Source organism: Saimiri boliviensis, chromosome 1, assembly GCF_048565385.1.
Source record: "Saimiri boliviensis isolate mSaiBol1 chromosome 1, mSaiBol1.pri, whole genome shotgun sequence".
Classification (NCBI taxonomy): Eukaryota; Metazoa; Chordata; class Mammalia; order Primates; family Cebidae; genus Saimiri; species Saimiri boliviensis.
The window spans coordinates 3,378,271-3,401,389 of record NC_133449.1 but is presented as its reverse complement, the minus strand read 5'-3'; the positions used below and the strand labels follow the sequence as shown (position 1 = coordinate 3,401,389).

General features: G+C 49.8%; 1 protein-coding gene across 2 annotated transcripts in view; it reads right to left on the bottom strand.

The window, feature by feature from the left end:
• COLEC11 (collectin subfamily member 11) overlaps positions 1-23,119 on the bottom strand; it is a 43,366-nt gene that overhangs the window by 14,161 nt on the left and 6,086 nt on the right. The window contains exons 2-4 of one of the 2 annotated variants that reach the window (XM_010350078.3): positions 22,432-22,511; positions 21,837-21,988; positions 12,996-13,067 (exon numbers count right to left, since the gene is read on the bottom strand). In XM_010350078.3, the coding sequence (XP_010348380.1) occupies positions 12,996-13,067; positions 21,837-21,966 (202 nt within the window). In that variant the 5' untranslated portion in view covers positions 21,967-21,988; positions 22,432-22,511. The remainder of the gene's footprint in view (positions 1-12,995; positions 13,068-21,836; positions 21,989-22,431; positions 22,512-23,119) is intronic. The other variant, XM_003939424.4, reaches the window with a different exon arrangement.

Genomic DNA, 23,119 nt, shown 5'->3' with positions numbered 1-23,119 from the left:
CAGCAGAGCCCCCTCCCAGCAGAGCCCCTCCCATCAGGGCCCCTCCCAGCAGAGCCCCCTCCCAGCAGGGCCCCCTCCCAGCAAAGCTCCCCTCCCCCTGAGCAGAGCCCCCTCCCAGCAGAGCCCCTCTGAGCCTGCTGGCCTGTGTCAGCCGTGACCAAGGGCACTGGGCTAGTGGGGAGTTCGGGCGGCTACAGGTGGCCCAAAACCTCCTGTCCCTTTTCATTCCCTTGTGCCCTAAACCCATGACTTGGACCACCAGGGTTCCCTCAGCCTTGTGGGGAGGCCTTTGGAGGAAGAGCCAGGCACGGGGCGCAGGTGGGCCTGGGCTGGCCAAACGCTCCCTCAGCCGGATGAGCCAGCGCTCTTTCTCCAAACACGCTGGCAGCAGGCAGAGGTTACTGTTCTCTGGCCCTCCAGAAAGGGAACGAGCAAATGCCTTGAGCATCCGAAAAGCCTGTTGCTGTGACCCTTGCTCTTGGCAGTCTGCTTTGCTTTACTGTTAAAATTCTTTGAAGAATGTCTCAGGAACATTTTTAAAATGTTTTTCTTAGCTTTTGTTTTTGTTTTTGTTTTTTTTGACAGAGTCTTGCTCTGTTGCTCAGGCTGGAGTGCAATGGTGCAGTCTTGGCTCACTGCAACCACTGCCTCCCAGGTTCAAGTGACTCCCTCCTTCAGCCTCCCGAGTAACTGGGACTACAGGTGTGCGCCATCACATCTGGCTAATTTTTATATTTTTAGTAGGGACCGTGGTGTTTAGTTTCACCATGTTGCCAGGCTGGCCTCAAACTCCTGACCTCAGGTGATCCACTCACCTAGGCCTCCCAAAGTGCTGGGATCACAGGCATATATCGTATTGCATTTCTTCAAAGCATTGTAATGGAAGATGAACTGGCTTTACCTGTACAATCCTAGTGACAAAACAATCAAAGCAGTGGCTACCAAGAGGTGGAAGTGGTCCAGCAAAACAAAGCAGCCTGGCCGAGAGCAAAGGTCACAGCAACAGGCTTTTCAGGCGCTCAAGGCGTTTTGCTCCTTCTCTTTCTGGAGGGCCAGAGAACAGTAACCTCTGTCTGCTGCCGGCGTGTTTGGAGGAAGTCAGCCAAAGCTTCAGCATAAAATGCCCAGGAACGCCACGGCAGGGCCCTTCTCCACAGCAATGCTCCTGCTCATTCTCCTTAGACAACAAGCACAGGGTTGCAAGAGTTTCCATTGGAAATCGTTAAGCAGACACCTTGCTGTCCCAATTTGGCTCGTTCTGACCTCTTTTTGTTTCCTAATCCTAAAAAAATCTGTAAAGGGTACTATTTTTCTTCAGCAAACAATGTAAAAAAGACGACATTGACTTGGCTATATTCCCAGGACCCTCAGTTCTTCAGGGATGGGCTAAATGGCTGGTATAATTACTTACAAAAGTGTCTTGAACTTGATGGTGCTTATACTGAGAAATAAAGTTTATATATTTATTTTTATTTTTTAATTCCATTTTTCCACAAACTTTTTGAAGTCCCCTCACACATTATATACAGACATACACACAAATACTATACACATATGCATGCATGTCCACATACACATACTACAGACATGCATACACACACATATGCACATATACATACACACGTGCATGCACACCACACACATGCACATGCAGCCATGTGCACATACAGAGACATGCATAGTCATCACCACATACATACATGTGCACAAACATTTACATATTAACACAGATATGCAATATGCAAACACATAACACAGGCACATAAATACACACATGCATACACACATATATGCATTATACATGCATGCACACACATTCATACAAACGTGCATGTAGAAATACAACCACACATAGCATGTATGTGCACATGGCATATATGTACATATAAACATACTCATATACACATACAACTAAAACTTACCAACCTTCATACATACATGAATACAAACACACACATATACGTACATAGGGAAAAGTGCTTGGAATTCCACTTCCTCAGCGATGTTTCACAGCTGGGTTTTCTCTGGACCCATGGCCTGGCTTTGTTATCTCAAAACAAGGCATCCAGCAGCACATACATAGACAAAGGCATACTCACATCACACATCCATGCATATTATAGGAACACACATACACATACATGCTATTCACATGCATGCCATATGCACATACACACAATTGCACATATGGACATACACAGCATTACATATACATATGCACACACACATGCACATATATACAACAAATATGTGTCCATACATACAAGCATACATGCACAAACATATATGCTGTGTGCGTGTATGCATGCCTATGCTATACACACGTGTGCATGAGTGCATGTACATGAGCATACATTTATCCTCAAAGAACTCAAGCTTATACAGCTAGTTTAAACTTCGGTTTAACTGAGAACACCGAAAGCACCCAGGAGACCTTCACTAGCACTACACCCCAACATCCATGCAGCAGCCATACACACTGGGACCTACTGGTGTGAGCTGCTGTTTTTGACAGAAATATTCTATTTTAGGGTGTTTGGGGGAAGAAGAAAAGCTGAGAACTGGTAAAATCCACTGAGATTATCAACACATTCTCTGCTTCATACCACAGCCTTTTCTGTAGTCGACTTGTTTCAACTTGAAGACATTTCTTGGAAACTAACCCTTGGGCAGAACAGCAGTGTGGTTACAGAGCCAGAGGTTCTCCCAGGAGAGCAGACTGGAGCAAGAGCTCTTACGCCTTTTTCCTTCTCCCAAGGCCTCATGCACCTCCAAACAACAGAAAGCTTTTTGCAAGCAGCAAGCATTGCCCCCTCCCGCTGGCTGCGTGCGGCAACAGGAATGCACCAGCTGCCCCCCACCCCATCCCTCTCCCGACACAGGAGCATCTTGGCTGCGGCCCCCGGAGCACTGGGCACTAACGCTAGGGCCCAGCCCACACCTCATAAATATCATGAGCGGTGCTGTGCCTCCCATCTGTCTTATGGACATGCATGAGAAGTGAGGGCAGCTCAGAGCAGGTGCGGAGTTTTTATTAATTTTAATGAACACGTCACAGTCTCTGAAGTGCAGAAGGGGCAAAAAGAGGATTTGGAAGTCAACTTCCTCGGCGATTTTAACAGCTGGGCTTTCCCTGGGCCACGGCCTGGCTTTGTTATCTCAGCACAGGCCATGCAGCAGCACCGCCTCCCAAGAGGAGGCGGTGGGGGTCTCACTTTGGCGACAGGACACCCCCTCAACACCCCCCATGCACACCCAGCCACCTGTCCAGGGCAGCCCCTCCAGCAGCCAGGCCTCTATGTGGGCAGAGCATGCACTTTGCGGAAGCAGACGCATCTCAACCCGCACCAGCAGGGACAGCCCAGGCCTGCAGCAGCCGCACCTGGGTGCTATTAAGACCAGTGCAGGGTCCCAGACCACCCGCCTGGGCCAGGAGCTGCATTTCAACAAGAGCCCATGGGTACCCCTGAAGCAGAGCCCTGACTCCCTAGACAAGCAGAGAGCACAGCCCCCACCCAGCACGGCCGAAAGCCTCACCCCACAGACCAGCTCTCTAAAACCCAGCGGGCAGCTCCTTCGTCTGAGGCAGGGAGGACGACACAGACGGGGTGCCCTCGGCCATACACTGGGTTCACCCACAGATTACAGAGGTACTTGAAGATAGAAAACCTCCAGATATTTTTCCACCATGGACGGCGGGCCTTCCAAACGGCGGATCTTGGGCTAGGACCTGAAGAAACAAGGATGAGAGTGCATCTGCAGACCCGGGCTGTGATTTTGATGTCAGGAGTTGAAAACAATGTCTTGGAGTGGCCACAGGCTGGGCGGCAGCAGGGCTGGCATGAGAGCAACGCTGTCACACCCAGGCCCTACTCTTCCCAGGCATGCTCCTCTTTCTCAGGACCCCCTGTGAGAAGCACTGGGACAGGTGCCCAGACCCACCTTATCATCATGCCCAGCATCGTGCCCAGTGCCATCATGCCCAGCGTCATCACACCTAGATCTACCCTGTCATCGTGCCCTGTACCATCTTGCTCAGCGTCATCATGCCCATAGGTGTCATGCCCAGAGCCACCCCGTCATTGTGCCCAGATTCACTCCATCATTGTGTCCTGTCTTCATGCCCAGCGTCATCATGCCCAGAGACGTTATGCCCAGATCCACTCCATCATCATGTTACCCGTCTTCATGCCCAGAGTCGTGTCCAGCGTCATGTCCAGAGTCATCATGCCCAGCATCATGGTGCCCAGCGTCATCGTGCCCAGCGTCATGGTGCTCAGCGTCATGGTGCCCAGCGTCATCGTGCCCAGCATCATGGTGCCCAGTGTCATCATGCCCAGTGTCATCGTGCCCAGCATCATGGTGCCCAGCATCATCATGCTCAGTGTCATGGTGCCCAGCATCATCATGCCCAGTGTCATCGTGCCCAGCATCATGGTGCCCAGCGTCATGGTGCCCAGCATCATCGTGCTCAGCGTCATGGTGCCCAGCATCATCGTGCCCAGCATCATCATGCCCAGCATCATCATTGTGCCCAGATCTACCACCGTCATTGTGCTCAGATTCAACCCATCATCATGCCCTCATCATTGTGGCCCCCATCATAGTGCCCAGTGTCATCATCACAGCATCGCTGTGCCCAGGAGAAGCTGAGTTGCAGCCCCAGTTTGACTGGTACTGCATTGGTTCCCAGGACCCTAGAACCAGGGAAGTCCTGGCCCCCAAGTTCCCACAGAGGTCACTGGTTTTCTCCAGGTGAGTCTCCGCAGCGTAATGCCATGGAAGCCACAGACGTCAGGATGGGACATCAGGGAACAGCCACTGTACCCTGCTGTAATCAGCTAGAAAACTATCCACTAGCACCCAGCCAACAAGCCCATGGCCAGGAGAGCCAGTGGGCCAGGGGAGCTGGCAGAGCTGGCAGAGCTGCGTCCCACTGGAGAGCGAGACTCCAGGGAGAGTGTGGAGGGTGCTGGTGGCTGAGGTCCTGGTTCCCAGAGCATCTGAGCCCCCCAGGGCCTGGGCACCACTTACCACAAAGGCAGAGCGCCCAGGGTGTCCTAGGTCTCAGGGAGGGGATTCATTCCAGGTTGTATATAAAAAGTCCTAAGTTTATTCCCATAAACACCACATCACATGTAAACATATTCTATTCTCTCTTTGACCTAATGTCCCTGAGAATAAACATCATCCAGAACAGAGCACTTACAGCTCACAGAAACAGCCACAATTATCAGAAAGAACGTCAGCTGGTTAGGGCAGAGGCCGGAAGTCGCAGTCATTCCCTAGAGAGTTCCCATGAACAAAAGCACCGGGGTCCAGACTTTCTTCCGTGAAACGGAGAGTAACAGCAACCACCAGGCACCAGGCAGCTGCTGCATCCAAGACATGTGTGTCTATCCTTCCATTCACCCCTCCTGGTAGTCCTGAGAGGTAGATGCCCAACCCCCACCCTCTATTTTAGAGGTACATAAAAAGGAGGCTTGGGAAGACGAAGCCAGTTCCGGAAGCTGACATGACTGACAGGTGGTGGAGCTACAATGCAGACAGGCCCAGTGTGCCCAGGACGGTCTGGCTCCACCTCTGTGGTCTCTGCACTGCTCAGCTGAGGCTGGGACCACGTCGTGCCTAACAACACTGCTCCCTCCCAGCAAACCACTTCCACCTGGAGATGGGGCTCCTAGTTCTGTCGAAGCCATGTGGCCATGGGCAGGGTAGTTGCCTATTCTCTGCATCTCAGGGTCCAACTAAGCATGAAGGTGGGATTTCCAGACGTGACTGCTTTTTCAAATGAGAAAACAGCAATGTAAGATTTTAAGGAACAGAAAATATCAAGGAAACATGATGCTACCAAAGGAACACAGTAATATTCTAGTAAACCAACCCCAAAGAAATGGAGATCTGCAAATTGCCTAACAAATAACTCAAAATAATCATTTTAAGGAAGCTCAGGGAGATACAAGAGAACATAGACACACAACTCAACAAAATCAGAAAAATAATACACTAAAAATGAGAAATTCAGTGAAAAGATAGAGATTTAAAAAATAAACAAAAACTCTAAAGCTGAAGAACAGAATGAATACAATTTTAAATGCAGTAGAGAGCATCATCAAGCAGAATTGATCAAGTAAAAGAAAAGAAAGAGGCTGGGTGCAGTGGCTCACACCCATAATCCCAGCACTCTGGGAGGCCAAAGCTGATGGATCATGAGATCAGGAGATTGAGACCATCCTGGCCAACCTGGTGAAAGCCCATCTCTACTAAAATACAAAAAATTAGCCAGGTGTGGTGGTGAACACCTGTAGTCCCACTACTCAAGAGGCCGAGGCAGGGGAATCGCTTAAACCGAGGAGGTGGAGATTGCAGTGAGCCAAGATCGCACCACTGCACTCCAACCTGGTGACAGAGCAAGACTCCATCTCAAAAAGAAAAAAGAAAAAAAAAAAAGAATATATGAGCCTGATGATGGGTCATTTGAAAATATCCCATTAGAGAAAAAAAAAAGAAAAAAAAGCATTAAAAGAAATTAAGAAAGACTATGAGCTCTAAAGGACACCACCAAAAAAGCTAACATTCACATTATGGGAGTTGCATTAGGAGAATAGAGAGAGAAGGTGATAGAAAGCTTATTTAAAGAATTAATGGCTAAAAATTTTCCAAACTGGGGAGCAATGTAGACATCAAAGTACATAAAGCTTAAAGCTTCCAAATAGTTTCAACCCACAGAAAACTTCACCAAAATATATTATAATCAAACTACCAAAAATCAAACACAAGAGAGAATTCTGAAAGCAGAAGAGAAAAGAGACTCGTTCCATACAAGAGAACCCTCATAAGGCTATCAGCAGACTTCTCAGCAGAAAACCTGCAGAGCCGGAGAGAGTTGGATCAGATGTTCAAAGAACTGAAAGAAAAAGACCGGCAATAACTCAGCAAAACCATCCTTCAAAAATGAAGGAAACAGAGTCTCCCAGATACAAAGAAGCTAAAGAAGTTCCAATCACCAGACCTGCCTTACAAGAAATGTAAAGGAAAGTTATTCAAACTGAAACAAAAGGGTAGTAATTAGTACCCTTTTGAAGTTAGTACATGAAAACATTTGAAAGTGTAGAGATAACTGATAAAACTAACTATATACTCATCCTAGCCCATTTTCTGTTGCCATTACTGAATATCTACCATATTCAATAGAACAGATGAAAAGAAAAGAAATTATTTTTTACAGTTCTGGAGGCTGGGAATCCAAGATCAAGAGGCCACATCTGATGAGGACTCTCCATAGTCTTGAGGTGCACAGGGCATCATACAGTCAGGGGCTCACAAGAGAAGCCACCCAGCTTTTCTAATAGTCCCACTCTCATAATGACAAGCCCACTCCTGTCATGACACATTAACCTATTAACTCACAAATGGATCCACTGTTTTTTTGTTTTTTTGTGACAGAGTTTTACTCTCACCAGGCGCCAGGCTGGAGTGCAGTGCCACGACCTCGGCTCACTGCAACCTCCGCCTCCTGGGTTCAAGCAATTCTCCTGCCTCAGCCTCCCGAGTAGCTCAGACTACAGGCGCAAGCCACCACACCTGGCTAATTTTTGTATTTTTTTTTTTTTTAGTAGAGACGGGGTTTCACTATGTTGGCCAGGATGGCCTCGATCTCTTGACCTCATGATCTGCCTGCCTCAGCCTCCCAAAGTGCTGGGATTACAGGTGTGAGTCACCGCGCCCGCCCGATCAATTCTTTTATAATGTCAGAGAATTCGTGGTCCAATCACCTCCTAAAGGCCCCATCTCTCAATACTATTACATTGAAGATCAAGTTTCTCACTGCAGCATGATAAAAATGAAAAAAAAAAAAAAGATCAAGTTTCAACATGAGTTTTGGAAGGGGCAAATATTCAAATGATAGCAGTAGTCAAATTTGGAATACTCTGAGAATGTAATGGTTATGTGTAAGTCATATATAACACTAGTATAATGGTTAGAAGACAAAGATATTAAAAATAACTATAGTGACAAAAATTTGTTGGTTTCTGTTTTTAAAGACAGGGTCTCTCTCTCACTCAGGCTGGAGTGCAGTGACATCGTTATAGCTCACTGCAGCCTCCAGATACTGGGTTCAAACAATCCTCCTGCCTCAGCCATGACTACAGGCACATGCCACCACACACAGCTAATATAGTTTATTCTTTTGTTTTTGTTTTTTTTTTGAGACAGAGTCTCACTCGGTCACCCAGGCTGGAGTGCAGTGGCACAATCTTGGCTCGCTACAACCTCTGCCTCTTAGGTTCCAGCGATTCTCCTGCCTCAGCCTCCCGAGTAGCTGGGACTACAAACACGCACCAGCACGCCCAGCTAATTTTTGTATTTTTAGTAGAGACGGGGTTTCACCACACTGGCCAGGCTGGTCTTGAACTTCTGACCTCATGATCTGCCTGTCTCGTCCTCCCAAAGTGCTAGAATTTATAAGTGTGAGCCATTGCACCTGGCTCAATAATTTGTTAATGGATGTACAATAAAAAAAAATGTAAATTGTGATATCAAAAACATAAAATGTTGGGTGGGTGTAAAAGTGTAGAGTTCTTGCATGTGATCAAAGCTAAGTTGTTATCAGTTTAGCATAGACTGTTATAACTATGAAACATTTTATATGAGCCTTGTGGTAACCGCAAATAAAAAATCTAGTACAGACAGAAAGGATAAAGAAAAAGTACTCAAAGCACACTACTACAGAAAAAAGGAAGAAACAAACAAAGGATCTACCAAGTGACCAGAAAACAATTAACAAAATGGCAATGGTAAATCCTTAACCATCAATAATTACCTTAAATGCAAATGGATTAAACGATCCAATAAAAAGACACAATGTAGGTTAGCGAACAAAAAAAATAAGAGGAAAACTCAACTCTATAGACTGCCTACAAAAGACATACTTCAGCTTTAAGGGCACACATTGACTAAAAATGAGGAGATGAAAAAAGATATTCCACACAAATTGAAACCAAAACAGATTTGGAGTAGCTATATTTATTTTATATCAGACAAAATAGGCTATGTCAAAAACTGTAGCCAAGAGTCAAAAGGGTTTTATGTAATGATAAAAGGTCAATTCAGCAAGAAAACATAATAATTATCAATATATATACTCACTCAACATTGCAGCACCTAAATAATGTAAAGCAAATATTAACAGACCTGAAGGGTAAATAGATAGCAATACACAAATAGTAGGGACTTCAGTACCCCACTCTCAACAGTGGAAAGATCACCCAGACAGAAAATCGATAAGAAAACATTGTACACAGTCTCCACTTGAGACCAAATGGCGCTAAAGCGCATAAAGAGAACATTCCCTCCAACAGCAGAAGACACGTTTCTCTCAAGCGCACATGCAACATTCTTCAGGATAGATCATACATTAGGCCACAAAACAAGTCTTAACAAATTCAAGGAGACTGAAATCACATCAAGCATCTCTTCTGAACACAACATTATAAAACCAAGAATCAGCAAGAGGAGGAAAACTGGAAAATTCACAAACATGAGAAAATTAAACAACACATTCCTGAACAATCAATGAGTTAAAAAAGAAATCAAAAAATATCTTGAAACAATCAAAATGAAAACACAACATACCAAAACTTACAGGATACAGCAAAAAGCTGTTCTAAGAGGAAAGGTTGTAATAATAAATACCTACATAGGAGGAAAATAAAGATTGCAAATAAACAATCTAACTTTATGCCATAAGGGACGAGAAAAACAAACAAAGCCCAACGTTAGCAGAAGCAAGGAAATAACAAAGAGCAGAGCAGAAATAATCAAACAGAGACTAGAAAAGCAACAAAAAGGAAATGCTTTTTGAAAAGGCAAAAAAATGGACAAACCTTTAGCCAGACTAAGAAAAAACAGCAAACTTAAATAAAATCAGAAACTCAGTGGAGAGAGGTTAAAAGACCAAGATATTAAAAATAGCTATACTCACTGGTGAAAAGCTGAAAGCTTTTACTCTAAAATCAGAAACAAGACAAGGATGCCCATTCTCACCTCTTGTATTCAATATAGTGCTGGAAATCCTAGCCAGAATGCTTGGGCAAGAAAGAGAAAAGGAAAAGGGAAAGGGAGAAAGACAGAGAAAGAAAGGAAGCGGAAGGAAGGAAGGAAGGAAGGAAGGAGGGAGGGAAGGGAGGGAGGGAGGGAAGGGAGGGAGAGAGGGAGGGAGGGAGGGAGGGAAGGAAGAAGGGAGGGAGGGAAAGAGGGAGGGAAGGAAGGAGGGAGGGAGGGAGGGAGGAAACAAATGCCATCCTAATTGGAAACAAAGAAGTAAAGCTGGCTCTATTTGCAGATGGCATGATCTCACATAAATAAAATCATAGACTCCACTAGAAAATGCTTAGAACTAATAAATTCAGTAAAGTTGCAGGATACAAAACCAACACATAAAAATCAGCAGCATTTCTATACACTGACAATGAGCTACCTGAAAAAAATTAGGGGAACAATCTCCCTGACTGTAGCACCAAACAGAATGACATATTTAGGAATAAATTTAACCCAGGAAGTATTGTGCACCTGCACACTGAAAACTATGAAATACTGAAGACACAAATAAATGAAAAAATATCTCATGTTCATGGATCCAAAAAATTAATATTTCAAAATGTCCGTACTACCCAAAGCAACCTACAGATTCAGTGCAATCCCCATCAAAATTCCAAAGGCGCTTTTCACAGAAATGGAAAAAGAAATCATAAAATTCGTATGAAACCATAAAAGGCCATATATAGCCAATGCAGTCTTGGGCATGAAAAACAAAGCTGAAGGCACCACACTTCCTGATTTCAAATTGTATTCTAGAGAGATGGTAATCAAACCAGTATACTTGCTCAAACAGGCACTGGCAGAAAATCAAACACGTAGACAACAGAGCAGAGCAGAAAGCACAGAAATAAGCCATGCACACACACAGAGCCAACTCATCTTCAACAAAGGCACGAAGCGATGCTACTGGGAAAACTGAATATTCACATGCGAGAAAAATGAAATTAAACCATTGTCTTATACCACACATAAAAATCAGCTCAAAATAGAAGACTTAAATGTAAAACCTGAAATCACAGAATTCCTACAGGTAAACGTAAGGGAAAAGTTCCTTGACATTGGTCTTGGCATAGATTTTTGGATATGACACCAAAAGCACAGGCAACAAAAGCAACAGTAAACACGCGGGACTAACCTACCCAACTAACGAGTTTCTGCACAGCAAAGAAAGCAATCAACAACACGGAAGGGCGCCTCTGGAACCGGAGACAGGATTTGCAAACCATGTATCTGACGAGAGGTTATTATCCAAAACAGATAAGGAACTCATAAAAGTCAATAGCCAAAAAACAAATAACCCAATTTAAAAATGGTCAACGAATCTGAACAGACATTTCTCTAAAGAAGACATACAGGTGTCCAACAGACATACGAAAAGGTGCCCAACATCACTCATCATCAGGAAAAGAGACAACAAAGCCACAATGAGATATCGTCTCACATCTGTTAGGATGGCTGGTAACAAAACATCAAAGGAGAGCACGAATTGGAGAAGATGTGGAGAAAGGGGAGCCCTTCTACCTCGCTGTGGGAATGGAAAACAGTCCACAGGCACATGCTCCAGCAGCATCTCTACTGGGTGCACAGCCAAAGGGCTGAAATAAGGGTCTTGAAGAGATACCTACAGTTTCAACCTATGTGTCTATTGACCAATGTGTGGATAAAGAAAACATGGCATAATTATAGTGGAATATTATTCAGTCTTAAAATATAAGAGAATCCTACCGTTTGTGACCTGAATAGACCTGGAAGGCATGGTGCTAAGTGAAATAAGAATGTTCCAGCTCTTGCTTACGATGAGGCTACAGGTGGATGTGATGGTCAACACTGATTGTACTGTAATCTCCAAATGGGAATGTCCATAAATTATACCTCAAAACGTTTCAAAAAGACAGTGCATGGCCTTAAATATATATTTAACTATATTTGTGTTGTTATAATAATTTTTAATTGGAAACAACTCTCCAATGTTAAAAGACTGGTCAGGGGATTGGCTAAGTGTAGTATATATTCTCACAGAATGATGTGTACATATTGAGCAAGCATTTCTAGAGACAATTTTTAATGACTTGAAAAAAAAATGTATTGCTTGAGGCCAAGAGTTCAAAACCAGCCTGGCTAACATGGTGAAACCTTGTCTCAACTAAAAAATGAAGAAAAAAATTAGCTGGGCATGATGGCACACGCCAGCTACTTGAGAGGTTGAGGCAGGAGAATGGCTTGAACCTGTGGGGTGGAGGTTACAGTGAGCCAAGACTGTGCCACTGCACTGCAGGCTGGGTGACAGCATGAGACTGTGTCTCAAAAAAAAGAAGAAAGAAAGAAAACATATTTTTAAAACTGTAAAGCAGTAACAAGGAGTATATCCTGAATATAATGGCCACCATGTAGTCTACCCTGCCATGTACTGTGCGGCTACTCTACACATATGACACATTTCCTTCACATGTATGATCCAGCTCCCATGAGCGTCCGCACAGTCCCACAAGGCAGGCAGAATCACGGGACTTTCCTAAGGAGGAAACAGCCACAAAGCGATGAGGGTCCTGTCTGCATCCTTTACCACGCCACCTTCATAACTACACTGATTCACTCAGCGCTCACAGATGATCTGGAAGCTGTTATTCGTGTGGTACAGATGATGCTTAGAGAGGCCAGGAGCCTGCGCTGACTCCCAGGCACACTTTCTTTCTTGGGGCCCCACAAACAGGTCAGCACAAGGAGTACTGCTGAAGGAGCATTCTCCTCCCTGCCCCTTGCCTTCTGCCTCCCTGGGACCCAGAAGGCAGGGCCTGTCCTCTCTGGAACCACGGCCCCCTCCTCCCAACCCGGCCCTAGCAGGAGCGGAGCTTCCATCCGCAGAGCTCTGCAGCCTGGCTTGGGGATGCAGGTACCTTTTTCTCCGGTGGGGCCGACTCTTCCAGGCCGTCCTGGGGCGCCTTTATCTCCCTTCTCTCCCGCATCTCCTGTGGAAGAAGTCACATCCATTTAGCAGCTCGTTCTGGCCAGCACAGCATCCCAGAGTGATTTGTGGAGAAAGAACAGTTAGAAGGGGCTCTCCTCTCTGACCCCGTCCCTGCAAGCTGCCAGACCCCTTCTCCCTGCCCCTCCCCACCTGCATCCCAGCCTTTACCCTGTGTGCCCCCAATTCTGTTTTCAGGGCTCTTTCTCTCCCTGACCTACCTTCTCTCTTAGAAAGAGCCTGTATTTTTCTTCACCCCCTCTGGGGGTGCTCCTCCTAGTCTGCCTCTGGGCATATAGTGCCCCCCAAGCACCATCTAAATGCCAGCTCTCTCCCACACTAACATCAATGAGAAGGGCAGCAGGAACTCCAGGTGCCCCCCATGGAAGCATTGCCCTGGCCTCTCCCTGCATTTCATCTGGTTAGCACTCCCGAGCTATGTCAGCCTCCCCTGCCCCTACAGCGTGGGCCCACCAGGGCACAGGCTTCTGCTCAGCCATGGCCTCCACCGTGGGGGCTGCTGCGACCAGGTGGGCACGTCCACCTGCTTCTGGGGCTCAGTCACCAGCGGCAGGAGACAGAGTGTGAATTACTGGTGGAGACCTCCTGCAAGGTGCAGTTCAGAGATGGGCGCAGTGCAGAGATGTGCGCGGTTCAGAGATGGGCACAGTGCTGAGATGGGCGCGGTGCAGAGATGTGCCTGGTGCAGAGAGGGGCGCGGTACAGAGATGGGCGCGGTGCAGAGATGTACGCGGTGCAGAGATGGGCGCGGTGCAGACAGGTGTGCGCGGTGCAGAGGTGTGCGCGGTGCAGAGATGAGCGCGGTGCAGAGATGGGCGCGGTGCAGAGATGGGCGCGGTGCAGAGAGGGGCGCAATGCAGAGATGGGCGCGGTACAGAAATGGGCGCGCTGCAGAGGTGTGCGCGGTGCAGAGGTGTGCGTGGTGCAGAGATGGGCGAAGTTCAGAGGTGTGCACGGTGCAGAGGGGCGCGGTGCAGAGAGGGGCGTGGTGCAGAGAGGGGCGTGGCGCAGAGATGTGTGCGGTGCAGAGATGGGTGCGGTGCAGAGATGGGCACGGTGCAGAGACGTGCCCGGTGCAGAGAGGGGCGCGGTGCAGAGGTGTGCGCGGTGCAGAGAGGGGCGCGGCGCAGAGAGGCGCGCGGCGCAGAGAGGGGCGCGCCGCAGAGATGTGCCTGGTGCAGAGAGGGGCGCGGCGCAGAGATTTGCCTGGTGCAGAGAGGGGCGCGGTACAGAGATGTGCGTGGTGCAGAGGTGTGCGCAGTGAGGCCAGGGGCCCCAGGAAGGCCCGTGGGCACCAGCACCTCCACTCCAGTCTGCACCCGCCTCTAATCCACACCAAAATGATTGTCCTGAAGCAAATGGAATTCTATCATGTCCCTAGATTTAGCTGTAAATGACGCATCCAGTACTTGAGCCCATCCTCAGTGTGACTCTATCTGGACCCTCTTTCCTTACTTTGTGCCCTCTGCCCAGCCTGCCTGGTCAGTGGCTCCTGTCCAGGCTCCGCCTTCTCAGCTAGCTCTCCCGAGCCTCCTCCGGATTCTCTCAACAGAGCCGCTCTGCTCTGCTGGCTGGGACTCTGCTCTGGACTCATTTTTACACGGCTGCATTTCCTTACCCGTTGCACTATCCCTCCACTGAACAGCTGCAGAGAGGCAGTGTGTGTGTATACATGTGTGTGTGTGCAGTGTGCGTGTGTGCATGTGAGCGTATGTGCAGCATGCGTGTGTGTGCATGTGTGCACGTGTGTGTGCATGTGCATGATCGTGTGTGCATTGTGTGCACGTGCAGTGTGTGCCTGTATGTGTACACGTGTGTGTGCATATGTGCATGTTCTCGTTGCCGCTCTGCACAATCGTGCCAGCGTTCACATAAAGTTTACTTCTCTGTAACTCTACAACCGCACCTTGTCTTGCAGAGAGGCTCAATTGAAATTAAAGATCCCGCCACAAAATCCCCAAAGCTGATTATCTGGCTTCATGGAGGGAACATTCCATTGAAATCAAGTAACAAGAAGAAAAGCACAGCGACGACAGCAGGCGGCACAACCCCACCTCATCCCCGTGTCCCACCCCCAGCCCCGCAGGGCCACCTGCTGAAGAGCCCTAGGCTGCTGCTGGCTGGCGCACCATTCACACTCACCACCCCCGGTCCACACCCACGCGCCGCCCACCGTCCACACTCACTCCCCAGGGCACACGCACCATCCACACCCACACGCCGCTCACCGTTCACACCCACGCGCCTCCCGCCGTCCACATCCACACGCTGCGAACCGTCCACTCCCCTCCCACGATCCACACCCACGCGCCGCCCACCGTCCACAACCGCGCACTGCCCACTGTCCACACTCCCCGCCCCCCATCCACACCAACTTCCCGCCCACCAACCACAGCCACGCGCCACCCACCGTCCACACCCACTCCCCGCCCAGAGGCTCCAAGTCGCTCTCAAGTTTGCTTTCCTATCTCGTAAAAAGGAAAGAGAAGTGTCAGAAATATCCGCTAACAAGATGAACTCGGCATTACGAACCCCCGAGGTTTGAGGGGCACCAGCATCACGGAGGAGAACAAGGAGGCGGAAGGGCGGCGCCGCGGGACGCTGGCCGTGTGGCCGGTGACCTGGGCGGCCTCGGGGCCCGGGGCAGACGCTCGGTCCGCAGCAACTGAGGACAGACGCTGGCGGAGCGGGTCTAGGAGAGGCTCAGTGCCCTCGGGAAGCGGGTCAGGGGGAAGCGTGTTCCCAGGGTGGCGCTGACTCTGCAGCTTTGCTTGTTGTGTTTGAGGCTGTGAAGCTGGGAGTTGAAGGAAAAACTCGCGAATGCCAGTGTCCATCTTGCAGCAGCTCCGGAAAGAGGAAAAAGCCTTCACCGCTGAGAAGACCCCCAGCATTGAGGAAAGCCTGAGAGAACGCAGCGAAAGGCTGGTGGAGAACCGCACGGGACAACCGGAGAGAAGGAGCTCAGACATGTCGTAACGGCACCGCAGAACACCCAGAATAAAGAGGAAATTGTGTCGGCTCCGCAGGAGGGGAAGGTTCTGAAGACTGCGAGCCTGTGAGTGAGAATCAGATTGACAGAAGATTCTCATTAGCAACACGGGACGCAAGAATAAAATGAGGCAGTAACCTCAACAAAGGTGCCGCCCTTCAGACGACACGATCCGAACGTCCGTCTGAGCTGTCCAGGCCGAGCTGCTGGATGAGCAGGGCAGCCAGGTGCTCAGCCAGACGTGTTCCGAAGACAGGGTCAGCAGGTGCACAGACGAGGAGGAAGGCTGCAGGCTCTGACGAGAGCCAGGTGTGTGGGCAGAGCCAGCCGCGAGCTGGGGCGCAGGCAGCCCAGGGACTCCATGGCTGGGGCCCACGGGACAACATGACCACCCGTGCGGAGGCCAACGGTGCCCAAGATGAGGCAGAAGAATGTTTCCTTCAGGAAGCATTTCACACCGCCTACATGACAGCGCTCTGCACTCTCCCACTGGCCGAAAGCCTGGAGAAGACACAGCTCCATCTCACCCAACCCTGGGGCCCCAGAGCACCAGGAAGAAGGTGGGTGCTCCATCAGTGCTCACAGAGAAGTAACACAAAGCAGGCCTGCCGGGGTCTTCTCACACTGCTAATAAAGGCCCTGGGGCTCGTACTTGGCATTGACTTATTTGCATAATAATTTCAACCCTCCCCCCATGTGGGGCGGGCACTATGTCCACTCTACAGGTGGAGACACGGCTATGAGAATAAGTGACATGCCCAAGCTGGGGTGTGCTGGTGCCAGTGTGTCTTTACCACGCCTTCCTCAGGCATCAAAACCTCAGAACGAGTCACTAACCAGTGTGACTACTCGCCCTGTCCCCTCTCCTCCTAAAGAGAAAGCAGGAAGGACAAGCTTGTCATGACAGCTTCTGACTGACCTCCACCTGCATCATCTGCCTGTCTCTCATCGGATTTTAACTGTTGGCCAGATGCAGTGGCTCACGCCTGTGATCCCAGCACTTTGGGAGGCCAAGGCAGGAGGATCACTTGAAGGCAGGAGTTTGAGACCAGCCTGGGTAACATAGCAAGACCCCATCTCTACAAAAATACTTAGCAGGGGCCAGGTGCAGTGGCTCATGCCTGTAATCCCAGCACTTTGGGAGGTTGAGGTGGGTAGATCACCTGAGGGCAGGAGTTTGAGACCAGCCTGGCCAACACGGTGAAACCCCATCTCTACCAAAAATACAAAAATTAGCTGGGCATGGTGGCTGGCACCTGTAATCCCAGCTACTCAAGAGGCTGAGGCAGGAAGAATTACTTGAACCCAGGAGGCAGAGGTTTCAGTGAGCCAAGATCGAACCAATGCACTCCAGCCTGGGTGACAGAGCAAGACTCCACCTCAAAAATAAATAAATAAGGACCAGGCATGGTGCCTCAGGCCTGCAATCCCGCAAACTCTGGTTACTAAAGCAGGAAAGAAAGAATAATAAGTCATTAAAAACAGTAAGGCTTTCTAAAGAATAGGATTTAACATGGATTTTCTTTATATCTCTCAGCTAATCACAAAATCCACTTAACTGCCATCTCTCAAGGGCTCTGCTTAATGGACCTCTGTCTGCAGTCGAACAGGCTGGGCGCACTGCAGCCAGTGGTGGGTGGCAGGAACCCCAAATGCTTCGTGGCTGTGCCTGCAGTGTGGGGAGCCCACCCTGGAGTCAGAAATCACTTTCCTCCCTGTGCAAAACCCAGTGTCAGCCCGCCCAGCCTGGCCCTCCTCAGCTCTGATGAGGACTGAAGGAAATCCACCCTGGAAGACGCCGTGCTGGCTGTCATGAGGAAACGGTGTTTAAATCCCTGGCTCAGGCCCAGCAGCACTGAGGACCAGAGAGTAGAGAGGCCTCCCGTCCATGGCGGGGCTGCCCTGGTTTCTCTGCGGTCCCCATTGCCTCTGCCTTGCAGACTCGCCTTGTCCATGCATCTGAAGAACCAAGGCTGTTTCTAAGCACTGCTCACAACTTGGCAGGGTTTTGTGGGTTGTTTTTTTTTTTTTTTTTTTTTTTTTTTTCTTGAGACGGAGTCTTCCTCTGCCACCCAGGCTGGAGTCCAGTGGCGCGATCTCAGTTCACTGCAACCTCTGCCTCCCAAGTTCAAGCAATTCTCCTGCCTCAGCCTCCCGAGTAGCTGGGACTACAGGCATCTGCCACTATGCCTGGCTAATTTTTTGTATGTTTAGTAGAGATGGGGTTTCACCATGTTGGCCAGGCTGATCTCGAACTCCGGACCTTGTGATCCACCCACCTCCGTCTACCAAAGTGCCGGGATCACAGGCATGAGCCACTGCATCTGGCCCATTTGTCAGGGTTGGAAGTGTTCATTCTCCACTGGTCCCAGGGTTCATAAAGATATATGGTCCTGCAGGTAATGACTCCAGAGCAGGCTTTCTATAAGCCTCCCTGCTGTAAACTCCGTGCATTTTACCATGTAGACCCAGTGAGCACAACGCCATTTTTCCCACATCCTTTCCTTTTGCAGGATGATTGGCTCTATAAAGTTTTAATGACACATTACTTCCCTGCCAGGAGAGGTGCACATTTCCACTGTCTGGTTCACTTTCCACAATCACCACAATACTGCTCCCTCCTCGCTCAGAGAAACAAAGAAAATGTGGCCGGCATTCACTATCTGCTTGGCTTCCCTGAAAATCACGTACAAATCTATGAACAAAAATCTTTTGCCTAGATCACATTTGGGGTCATTTCCGAACCAGCCAGGGAGGCACACATCCGTCGCTTTATGTAGAACCTGAGAAACTGTGACATATCCACAGTCAGTGGAGGAAGATCCGTGGACAGTCCTTGACGGTGATGCTACTGCTCCTCAGGCTGCATGAACTTGTGCGCCAGCGACTTCATCCCTGCTGGCCACAGTAAGTGTCACGGCACTCCAAGGCCGTGGGAGGTCAGAGAGGGGAAAGCCGGGACCTCAGCCCACCTGGCTCGTTTTACAGAGTGGGAGACAGGCACAGACAGGCCGACAGGTCTCAGAAGAGCAAACCCCCCACAGCACATGCTGTTCAGGCCCCATTACTGGTTTTATCAATGTTGTTTTAAGGAATGACAGTAAATGATTTTAAAATTAATTGGTAAGCTGGGCACAGTAACTCATGCCTATAATCCCAGCACTTTGGGATTACCTGAGGTTAGGAGTTCAAGACCAGCCTGGACAACATGGCGAAACCTTGTCTCTACTAAAAATACAAAAATTAGCCCATCGTGGTGGTGTGAACCTGCAGTCCCAGCTACTTGGGAGGCTCAGGCGGGAGAATCGCTTGAACCCAAGAGGTAGAGGTCGCAGTGAGCCAAGATCACGCCACTGCGCTCCAGCCTGGGAAACAAGAGGGAAACTCCGTCTCAAAAACAGTAAGCAAAAACAAATTAATTTGATAAAACCTATAAGAAGAACTATGACCTTTCCAATTTCTGGGCAACACATTTGGTAATACAGATAAATGTTTTCCCTCCTACAGTCACTTTTTGGTCATGAAAAAAAAGACTGTTTCTTCCCATTAAAAGGAGTTGTCATTCTCTCTAAACATAATGTATCATTGTCAGGCCTGCAATGGCAAATCAAAGTCATCTCAAGTACCCCAGCAGTCAGCGGAGCCTGGCGTGTGTGCCCAGGAGGATTCCTCAGCCAAATGTGGACTCAGCAGAAGTTTCAGGATCCAAAACGCAAGGGGGCAGCATGGGGAGGGGGCGCATGCTGTGTTTCTCAGACCTTACGCCACCCATGTCCGGGGATGAATGGCGGGACTGTGAGGAGACAGGCAGTGGCCTCTTTATCCCAGCCCTGAGCCTGGCTGGTAGATTCTCAACAGACATTTGTCTAACAAATGAATGGTGACTACGTATGTGTCTGTTTCCTTAGAAGCAGGCACCGTCCAGGATGAGGTCTCTCCTCTCTGACCTCCAACGGCCCTGGGGTGCTATGGCACTTGCTGCAGCCGGCAGGGACAAGGTCCGCTAGCACACAACACTTTCTCTGCTGGGTAACCAATTCCTGACACACCGGGTGTCCTCAACCTTTCAAAGCTCTCCTCGCCCTGGTGCTCACCTCTCCCCTGCAGACTCGCTGGACATGTGCTGGACAGGCACCTGATCTGCACCCCGGGCGGGCTCGCAGCCTGCCCAGGGTTAGTGCCTTATAAGTCACTGTCCCAGAGCAGGGAGCAGGGAGCAGGGGCTGGGTCCCGGGTCACTGTGTGTCCACTCCTGGTGCCACCATTGCATCCCCACAGAGCCCAAAACCGGCATCACCTCCCCAGCCTCACAGACCAAGAGGCCAAAGCTTGGGAAGACAGGTGACACATCACGCAGCATGGCTGACCCAGCACACGCAGACCTGCCCTACTTCCCAGCCTGCGAGGGTTGGGAAGGGACCCTACCCATGTGGGAAATGGCAGCACATCCAGGGGACCCAGGATGTGGAGGCCGGGAAGGACCCTCCCAACAGCACCTGGGAAAGGCAGCATCCAGAAGGGACCCTGGACCCCAACCCACGGCCCCCACCTGTGCAGGCCACAGACCTGGCAAAGTGCAGGGAAGAGAACGGCTGGGACTCGGGGGCACCCACCACGTCAGATGGGGACATGACCTCCACAGCCGAAGTCCACCTCCCACAGACACGGCTTCCAATTTAAAGCTGAAGGTTCTACTCACAAACCCACACATGCTACCATGAAGTCAGGGGCCAAAGCACTTTCACCAAAACTTCTTAGAGAGCCGTACACATCCAGCAGTTTAAGTTGCTTCCAACATAATTCAACATTTCTAAAGCAAGCACATCAATCAGAATTAAAAGCACAGAAGCCACTGGGCTGGGCTGGGCAGCAGGGCGGTCCACTTGGTTCCAACAGCAGGGCAGACACAGCTGAAAAGAGACCCCGACCAGAGCCACACAGCAAAGCAACAAGAAAAAAAATGTTTTGGCGGGGAGCGGTGGCTCAAGCCTGTAATCCCAGCACTTTGGGAGGCCGAGGCGGGTGGATCACAAAGTCAAGAGATCGAGACCATCCTGGTCAACATGGTGAAACTCCGTCTCTACTAAAAATACAAAAATTAGCTGGGCATGGTGGCGCGTGCCTGTAATCCCAGCTACTCAGGAGGCTGAGGCAGAAGAATTGCCTGAACCCAGGAGGCGGAGGTTGCGGTGAGCCGAGATCGCACCATTGCACTCCAGCCTGGGTAACAAGAGCGAAACTCCGTCTCAAAAAAAAAAAAAGAAAGAAAAAAAATGTTTCTTATTTTTTCCCCTAACCACTAGACCACCAGGGATTGCTTTTAATTTTTAAAATAAAATATTAAGGGTTCCCAGGAAGCAATGCAGAAACACTTTGGGACCTTACACAAATTGCAAATATTCTCCGAGCCTCAATTCCCTTATCTGTAAAATAGTGCAAACGGGATCATCTTACGGGGAGGCTGACGGAGGCCGCCCGTGCAAGGCCTGACATGAACACCAGGTGCCTTCCCGCAAGATCCCCCTGGAGAGGGCTGAGTTGCAAGTAAATTGCTATCCTCAGAATGAGAGAATCCCATGGCCAGAGACAGTTTAGATATCATGTCACCCAGTCCTTGATTTCCAGGTGGGGCAACTCAGGGCCAGTGGGGTGGGCAGAGCTTCCCGGGCTTTGTGCTTTTCCGCGGAACTGCCTGGCTGCGTGGGAGTCTCTGAGCCGCCCGGAGGCCACTGCCTGGCGGCGCGGAGTCCAGGAAGCAGTTACCTTTGAGGCCAGGGAGGAGGATGTGCACAGAGCAGGCGTCTTCAGAGGCCGGCTGAGGATGTCCAGGCGGTGGCAGCGACAGGAAGGCCAGGCTGATCAGAATGCCCACCAGGGCCAGATGTCCCCTCATCCTGAGCGCAGGATACCGACTCCTACACGGAGGAGGAATAATGAACAGAGATGGGAGCTGCAGTAGCCGGCTGCCAGAGACAGCAAGCAGGCCTCCGAGGCCAGGGGCACAGCCCGCCTGGTACCTGGCAGGGCTGTCTGGGCCCCCACGGGTACTCCTCAGCCACTCGCTCACTCAAGCACCGGTCACGAGCCTCCAGTGAGAGGCTTCCAGTGGCAGGGTCAGGCACCGGGCACCGAGAGCATGCCACCCCCGGCCAGTGAGCCTTGCTTGAAGGTCTACAGTGTGCCCACCCCAAGGAGTTCCATCTGGATTCCTACACAGAGAATTCCTACTCAGCCGCTAGAGAAAGGCCATCTGCAGTATTGGGATTCCCACATCAACAGCCCTGTGAGAGCCCCGCTACAAAAGCCAGGGGAGGGGGGTCTGGACATTGCCCCGAAAATCAGGGCCCTGTGGAATCACCTTTGCAGCCGGAAGTCCTGCTGCTCGAGGAGTCCTCCCAGAAATGTGTGGAGGCCAGGATGCCCACGGCAGCCCTGCAACTTGAAGGGAAGTCATTTGAAACCCTTCTCCCAAATCTGAAAAAAATCCCCTCTAATGGTAATAGATGGAAGGATGACGTGGAGACCGCTAGCATCAGCGCCCTGAACATCCATGTTATGTCCTTTACCACTGAGGCAAGGGTTAATGAAGGGAGGGGGAAGGGAGAGAGTGTTAGAGGCAGGGTGGAGCCAGAGCTTAGGCGTGCAGGTTGGAGAGCGTCACTTGCCGAAGATGACGGAACCTGTCCTACCTCTGTGAAAACCTAGAGGCCTTGAAGCCAGGGCCGCCTCTCATGCTGCGTGTTCAAGAATGGCTCGGGGGAGAAAAGTCCTTTAAAGCTCAAAGTCACAGCGGCTCACGTCTGTAATCCCAGCACTTTGGGAGGCTGAGGCCAGCAGACTGCATGAGTCCAGGAGTTTGAGACCAGCCTGGGCAACACGGCTAAACCCTATCTCTACAAAAAATTAGCCACGTGTGGTGACACACACCTGCAGTCTCAGCTACTGTGGAGGCTGAAGTGGGAGCATCACCTGAGCCCAGGAGGCTGAGGGTGCAGTGAGCCATGATCACACCACAGCACTCCAGCCTGGGCAGGTAGAGTGACACC